This window comes from Sinocyclocheilus rhinocerous, unplaced genomic scaffold (assembly GCF_001515625.1).
Source record: "Sinocyclocheilus rhinocerous isolate Xijiao unplaced genomic scaffold, SAMN03320098_v1.1 scaffold729, whole genome shotgun sequence".
NCBI classification, from domain to species: domain Eukaryota; kingdom Metazoa; phylum Chordata; class Actinopteri; order Cypriniformes; family Cyprinidae; genus Sinocyclocheilus; species Sinocyclocheilus rhinocerous.
The window spans coordinates 168,529-177,152 of record NW_015664993.1 but is presented as its reverse complement, the minus strand read 5'-3'; the positions used below and the strand labels follow the sequence as shown (position 1 = coordinate 177,152).

General features: G+C 43.3%; 1 protein-coding gene across 1 annotated transcript in view; it reads right to left on the bottom strand.

Annotated features, from left to right (window-relative positions):
* Positions 1-8,624, bottom strand: part of LOC107730635 (ERC protein 2) — a 76,430-nt gene that overhangs the window by 3,172 nt on the left and 64,634 nt on the right. The window contains exon 12 of the mRNA XM_016541499.1: positions 6,321-6,396. Within this exon, the coding sequence (XP_016396985.1) occupies positions 6,321-6,396 (76 nt within the window). The remainder of the gene's footprint in view (positions 1-6,320; positions 6,397-8,624) is intronic.

Genomic DNA, 8,624 nt, shown 5'->3' with positions numbered 1-8,624 from the left:
TCACCACGGACTACATTTCCCATCATCCATTGCACTGATTGCACACAGCTGTAACCAACCACACACCCTACATAAGCCATGGACTTCCTCTCTCTCACTGCCGAGTATTGTTTAGCGCATATCACTCTTCTAGCGATAGCTGCATTACGGAGCCATTCCTAGTTCCCGGTCCTAGTTCCCAGTTCTAGTTCTAGTTCTAGTCTTAGTCTAGCCACTTCGTGTTGCCCACTGGATACTGTTCGCCGATCAAAGACCCATGCTAGCCCTAGGAATATCCTTTGTCTTGCCTGTGATTTACCCGTGTTATCTGACCCTTGCCTGTTTATTGACCACGCCTTTGTAAACAAAGCCTTGCACATGGATCCGCACGTCTCACGTCTCGTTTGCCCCGTAACAGAATACACTCGGCCACATAAGGATCCAGCGGCTTCTCGGATGGACATTGGCCAGGTATGGATACGGCAAGAATATTGTTAGCCCTTAGACAGGGCACACGATCGCTGGAAGGCTATATTCAAGAGTATTTAGCCATCGCTCATTATTCAGATCTGCCGGACTGTGTACTGTTAGATTTTTTTGTGAGGGTATCAATGAACCTCTAAAGACACGATTACTCCATGAGGGTCCCCGTTCTTCTCTAAGTCAATTTATGGATTATGCTTTGATAGAATATTCATACTGACAAACCTAGTGACTTTTTTGGATAAACTTTTAGCTATGGTTCAGTTGGAAGATTTCGCCAGTGCTGTCCCGTGAACGCGAGGTCTGACTTTCCCGGAGAAGTGTCACCTCTCTCGGCGTCTGTTCTGTGCAGTGAGCGGCAGAGAAGCAGCGCATTCAGTTGGCCGCACCGCAGCCGACTCGTCAATAAATGAGTACAAAACAGCGTTTCCAAGCACCTGTCGCTTACTGATTGTTTGGAATTATAAATATGAGCGTAGTTCGTCTGTTAATATCACATGCACTTTTTTGTTTGTTGTTTTTTTTAGTTTGTTACTCAGACGCAGGCAGTGCGCTGCATGAGACAAAAAAGTAATATAGCCAAAACAACCGCATAGCCGCTCTTTAGTGTAGATGCATGTTGAATTATCAGATGATGCCGCGATTATAAATGAGAGTGAATCCTGGTTAACATGTATTAAAAGGGGTCATGTTTAGTCTCTATTTAGTGTGGTATACATTATTAGTAATGGGGATCGCTTTATGGTGTATTTGGGCTGCATACACCACCACTGAAACTTTAGAAACGGCGGCGGCCACTGTGATGTCTCCAGAGGTGGCGGCCCATGCTGCAGAACCTCCCGAGGCGGCGGTGCTCGCTTCAGCTCCTTGGCCGGTGGTGGCGCCCAGCAATACACGTTCAACCTGTCATGTCTTATTGTGAAATTAGCCAATTTTGTTTAAATGAAAGGTTGCAAAAATAAGTAAGTCCTTAATTAAATTCAACAATGTAAAAATATTCTAGTACTTAATATGTCCTCCATTACTTTCAGTACTCTGACTCTTCTTGGCATTAAGTGTACCACAGAATTTCACTGTGGGAATCAGGCACTTCCCACTGAACTGCACTTCTCTATATCAACCCCATACTTTTTGGATGCTTTTAGATCCAAAATGTTTGACTTGGTCTCATGAGATCAGAGTAGTAATTGTGGGCCTTGGAAAAAGTTTAATGAGGATATAATGAGAATATATACTCCACGTTTAATGATTATATAATGAGTATATAATGAGAATAAATTAGTTTATTGTGCTTTGGCTACAGTACAGTAGTTTGCTCCGGTGTGGACAACAACCATGCATTTCACTTCTTCATGTTGCATCTTTTTGTTTTGTTTTTCTACTACCTTGTGCAGAAATTTGAAGTTGTGCCGTAATACACAGTAGAAAGATAATATATAGGACTGTTGCAAGAATACCTCTCTGCCTCACACCTGTTCCTACTGTGAAGGGGGCAGATTCCACTCCACCTAGGGTAACTTTGACAATCATTCTATCATGAAATTGCAACAATGTAGAAATCAACTTTGCAAGATATCCAAACTACATGAGAACTTAAAAAAAACAAAACATAATGTACAGTGTCAAAGGCCTTGGAAAGGCCCACAAAAACAATGAACAGCTTCTTGTGTTCACAACATTTCTCCTCCACCTGGTGTGAGGTGAATGTCTTTTCAACTGTGCTTTAACCTGCTCTGAATCCACATTGTGATTCTGGAGATGCAGAGAGGATGAAGATAGATGCTGTTTTCACAGATGGACCTGTCACCCTTGTGTCTGTAATTTATAATAATACTTGCTTCTCTCCATTGTTGGCTCCATTTTGTTCTCCCCATTGTTTTTGCTGCCACACAAGGCTGATGAACTGGAGAATTTATCTTTCTTTCAGAATCTCAGTAGGGCTCTTGTATGTCTTGAGACTTGGTTATCCACCATTGCTTCTGCAGCTGTAAGGCATACAAATTATTAGGATTTTTAAGGTAGGCTTGCGTATAGTTGAGGAGGGCAGAGATGTGTGTGAATTTTTCACTGAACTAATCAACAGTGTGTTAATAGTTGTTATATGTCTCTTTTTCCTGATGTCTTGCACCTACTCTTGTGTTACAATAACCCAGCAGAAAGATTTTGTCACTTTCATGAACCTTCCTTAGGGTCTCATCCAATGTCTCTGTGAATATATTCTTCACCTATTCTACTGACGAAAGGGTAGGTGCGTAAGCACTAAAAACTGTGGCAGGCTGCTTTCCAGCAGTGAGAATGCAGAATGTCATTAACATTTCACTGATGCCAGTTGGTGTCTCAGTGAGCTTGGGACGATACAGTTTTTGACAGCCCATCTGACATCCAATCCAATTATAGATGTGTTAGAGCACTCACCTTCTTCCTTGAGTTTCTAGATCCTTCCCCAAATGAGGTGAGCAGTAAGGATCCTTTATAAGACTGCTCAGACACAGGGGTCCACGGGGAGCAAGTACCACTCAAGTGGCTTCCAGATCATTCAGTTCTGTCCATCACCAAACACTCCTTTGCCAGTGGTTTTTGATGCAAATAATATAGAAGGAACTCCACAAATGGTAACAGATATCCATGCATAGATAACCAGCACCACTGCTTCACCTGATGGCAGATGTTCCTACAGTCCTGCCAAGCCAAGTGGTTCCAGTAACCCCAAGCCCAGTAGTCACAGCACTACCTAGTTCAGTGGTCTCTACACATCTGGGTCAGGTGAACCCAGACTTATTACCTCTGACGTCTGCACTTTGGGCCACACACGCTTCTGCTTCTCCATTGTTGCACTCTCTGGATATCCTGCGACCTCTGTTATACCTGTTATACCTGTTGGCCAAGGAGGCCAACCTAAGTTCCCTTGCCTCGGCCACAGAGGCAGTGCCTAGTCCCCTCGTCCCAGCCACGAAGGCCATCCCTAGCTCCATTATCCTGACCATGGGTAACACTTTTGAATCCTTTGTTTGTTGTCTTGTCTCACTAGGTTTGCTGTGGCCTTCACTCCAGATGCCCATCTCTCAGCTGGCCCTCCTGATACTTTAAGCTCTGACGGCCCACCAGACGCAACCAGCTCTGCCGGTCCTCCAAATTCCAAAAACCAGCTCTGCCGGTCCTCCGAGGTGCTCTCCGATCAGCCGGCCTGCCAAAAGCTCCACACTCAGCCAGCACCTCAGAAGTCAACGTGTCATCTGGCCTTCCAGATGTCTGCCCATAGGCCATCAGCACTCCAGACATCCACCTGAGAACCAGCCTTACAGATGTCAGGCAATCAGCAGGCACTCCAGATGTCCTCTTGTTTGCCAGTATTCCTAGAGTTCTCTACGCCAGTTGTTCTCAAACTTTTTCAGCAGGAGGCCCCCTTGTGTAGGGTGAATCCTTTTGTGGTTATAAGGTTTCAGCGCTTCACGGATAAAATCTTCAAGCATAGTTTGCACTGTGGTCTGCCATCACTATATTCCATAAAGCCATATTTTATAGTTTAGTTTTTTTTTTTCATACTAGGCTCTTCTGTATTAACCTTCCCAGCTAAGACACTGCATCCTCTATCTAAAAACGTTTCCATTTTAAAGAGTCTTAGCATTTATCAGGGTGTTCATGGCTAACCGGTCTGTGCACTAGTACGTCAACTGAGTTTTTGGTGACGTTTCAGCGTAGTGTGCTGCATATTATTGATATTACTTTATTATTTTTTTCAATATTTCTATTTTTATTTACAAGATAATTTACATAGGTTGACAATCCTGACTTATATACAGGTAAAACATTTTTTTTTTATAATTTTCTAATTTATAATCTAGAATTTCAATGCGTCCTCCCTATTTATCAGGGTGTTCATGGCTAACCGGTCTGTGCACTAGTACGTCAACTGAGTTTTTGGTGACGTTTCAGCGTAGTGTGCTGCATATTATTGATATTACTTTATTATTTTTTTCAATATTTCTATTTTTTATCTACAAGATAATTTACATAGGTTGACAATCCTGACTTATATACAGGTAAAACATTTTTTTAAAATAATTTTCTAATTTATAATCTAGAATTTCAATGCGTCCTCCCTAGCGCCATCTGGTGGACCCCAGTTTTAGAACCACTGCTATAAGCCATTGAACTCCAGTGGTCTCCGATGCAACCCGGGGGCCCATCTGCTCTGCTGGTCTTCTGCTCCACCCTGGGGGTATTCAGTCCCATCTGGTCTGCTGTGGTGGTCTTCTGCTCTGCAGTGGGAGTCTTCAGTCTCATATGCTCGGCTGTGGTGGTCTTCTTCTCTGCCATTGGGTTCTTCTGCTCCACCTTCTGGCTGGCTTCCTTCCTTGCTGGCACCATCCTGGCTCTCGATTTCCCCTCAGTGTCCAGGCTTGCCACACGGGCCTGGCCATCCATCTTTTTCTCATATTCAGTCTTAGCTCCTTGAACATGGGAACATTTGTTAGATCACACCTGTAATCTCATCCGCGTCTTTTTCATGGGCATCCGTGGCAATTTCCTTATCCATTGTGGTATTCACTTCATACATATATTACTTGTCTATTTTTTATTTTAAAAAATCATTTTATTACACTTGTGCCTTCCTTGTGTTGATAATACAGTAATGGCGCTTTTCCACTGCATGGTACGGCACGGTACGGCTCGGTACGGTTCACTTTTGGGGGGTTTTCCCCTGGGTACAGTACCTGGTACTTTTTTTAGTACCACCTTGGTTGGGGTTCCAAGTGAACCGTACCGTTACCAAAACGTGACGTATAAACTCTGCTGATCACGGATTGGCCGGAGAGAATCGTCACTACCTGCGTCACTGAACTTGCGACACAAACACAAAAGAACCACTAGATTTAAATCAGCACAGCCAGCGAAGGATTGAAGCAACTGTTTTGAATGAGCTCACCTTTTTTTAACAACCAAAAAGTTTTGTTGTCTGTTGCGGAAGAACAGACGTTCCACTAAAACGACATGGGAATAACCCCGCCAACTCTAAAGCGGTACTGAACTGCAGTGGAAACGCAAACCGTGCCGTGCCGTACTGAGCCGTACCGAGCCGAGTCGTACCACGCAGTGGAAAAGTGCCATAAGAGTCTCAGAAATTCTCCTTAATTGTTCTTTTATTGTTAAGGTGAAATGCCTTAGCTGGTACCCCAAGGTGAAAGGGGAGAGGGGTCATCCAACATTTTCACACTTAAGTGACGTGACCAAAACTCACAATATTAGGTTGGTGCCAGCTGTGAGAACCATTACACATAAAAGCTTGAATTTAGAAAGGTTGAAAGGTTTTAAGCGAATCATAAGGAACCCATCAAAATATATCTTAAAATCTGTTTTTAGTGTTTAGTTTAAGTTTTTAGCTGTTTTAGCCTATTTTAGCTGATGGGAGCAGATCAACTGATTTGTCTTATTCATAAAATTGTTATTTTTTAAAAATATTAGCCATCCTGGTATTTTAGAGGCAATGATCCGTGTATATGTGTGTAAATGTGTGTTTTGCCTATTCCTGGTTGTTGTGTAATACTGACAAAGAATACTCTTTAATTCTGCATGTGTATACGATAGTGACAGTCCAGTTGTTACACAACATTTATACAATAATTATATGTGTCCACAACAGCTCTCATCTGTGTCTTTTTCTCACTGAAGAATTATTGACTCATGGGGAGTGTTAAACAGATAATGGCTACTTCCCTGAAATACAAGGTACATTCCATGTTATTAGTTTTATGCTTTCATCTATGCATTATGTTGTGAGTGTAAGCAAGCACTGTTACACACACTGATTGGATTCACATTAAAACCATAAAATCACATGGAGAAAATCATTAACTGGCCTGCTGTTTTTGGTGATTCATAAACCTCTCCTTCTCTCTTCTCAAGGTCATCACGTCCTCAGGGGTCGACATGTTTCTCATGGGAGAATGTTCTAGTAGATTGATGCAGCCATCTTTTTCACTGACAGCAGCCAGCAGAGCCTGTTGTCTGATGGGAAGGTAAGAGAAGGGGGATGGTTACGACCTACGGTAAGTCATTAGTAAGTAATTTATTAGAAGCAGACAAAAACATAAAATACAGTAAACACACACATACACACATAATGAAGGGCACAGCAGGAGGACATACTTAGCCATCAAGAGCATTTCGGTGATAACTCACAGTCTCCTTCTCGTTTCCTGTGATTAGAAGAATTTAGACCATATGGTGCACAATTTTGCCCAAAAGGTCAGACAGGGAATCTTAAACTGCTGCCTATCATCATTAAACTACTCAAAAAAAATAAAAAAAACTCTCTCTTTCACAAACTATAGTTTGATGCATCCACAACCACCGTAAAAACCATGAAGCCATTTTTTTCTGTGATTATGCAGGGAGTAAAGCTTATACTGTAATACAGGGGTGTCCAAACCTCTTCCTGGAGGTCCACTGTTCTGCAGATTTTAGCTCTAATCCTAATTGAGCACAGGTCTTCAGACTCAATAGAAAATTCCAGGGAAGTGTGTTGGAGCTTAATGGAACTAAACTCTGCAGGATGTTGGCCCTCCAAGAGCAGGATTGGATACCCCCTGTGTAGTACATTGTTTCCTTCACATTTTCTGGCTTTTAACTTTGTAAGATATTGGTTATATTAGTTTCTCATTTGTTCACATAGTATAGTTTTGCCATATCTTCCTATTATAGTGCATTTTTAAGGGGCTTGTTTTGGGAGCACTATTTCCTACCCAATGCGCAATAACTGCAATAACTTTATTTATTAGACCAGGTTGCTTTTTGTGATATATGGACACCAATCCCCAGTTTTAATATGGAGACGTATTCAAAGGAGTGATGAAAATGACATATTTTTGTCAAAAACCACCTCAGCAACCATATAAACATTTTTGCAAAATTAGGGATTTTTTTTTTTTTAAATTTGTCGTTTCTGATGAGATACTTCAAAATATGCATAAAAACAGAGTGATGGAAACTTAGCTATTGCCATTTTTAATTTGTTAGGGAGTTATTTAAAAACAAACTTGGTATAATACACACCCTGTAAACTGTTGTTACTCTAGCCCTGTGCAGATTGAGACACCGTCACCACCGCCCGCCCATACATGCCCGTGTTTTTTGTATAATAAAAATGTAACCTGCAATTTGAGAGACCACGTATAAGGAAGTGATTATCGGCTGGTTCCATGATCTGGATCAGTGGCCGTTTGTTTGGAGCATTCCAAGAACATACCTATGAAAAAAGTTTTTTTGCATCCATAAATTACCTCAGAGCATTAAGCACTCAAACCAGTACCGGGCTTGGAGGAGCGAGAGGGTCCGTTTGCTGCCTGGGTGTCCAGAGCCCGGTACACTGTGAACTGAGCCCAGAAGGGTTTGGCGTTGTGATGTTGGGACATAGGTTTTCCCCTCTGGGCCTCCCAGCGGAGCAGCGGAGACACGAGTGGCGTCAAGGATGTCTTTGGAGATGTTCCATTGAATGGGGCTGACTATCAGAGCTGGGGGGAGAATGGGTTCCGGTTCGGTGGGTGTGTCGGGAGAGTGCAGGGGCGATAGGGCATCGGCTTTGCAGTTGCGATTTCCGGGATGGTAAGTGATGGTGAACTGGAATCGAGTAAAGAACAATGCCCATCTGGCTTGACGTGGGTTGAGTCTTTTAACATCTCTGAGATATTGCAGATTTTTATGGTCGGTGATGACAGTGAAAGGATGGTGGGCTCCCTCCAGCCAGTGACGCCACTCCTCCAGAGCTAATTTGATGGCAAGCAGTTCCCGGTTGCCGATGTCGTAGTTCTGCTCTGCTGGGGTCAGTTTTCTGGAAAAGTAAGCACAATGATGGAGGCTGGGAGGCTCACCACAGTGCTGCAACAGCACGGCCCCGGCTCCGGTGGTGGAGGCGTCCACTTCCACCACAAAGGGAGCTTGGGGATCGGGATGACGAAGGATGGGGGCCGTGCTGAAGGCTTTCAATTCTTTTGATATTCATAGTGGCCTGCGGGAGTTATGAATGCCGTCTTCCACTCGTCGCCTTCCCGGATACGGACGAGGTTGTACGTGCTCCGCAGGTCCAACTTGGAGAAGATGCGGGCTCCACGGAGTTCCTCAAGGGGGGCTGGGACCAGGGGAAGTGGGTATGGCATCTTTACCGT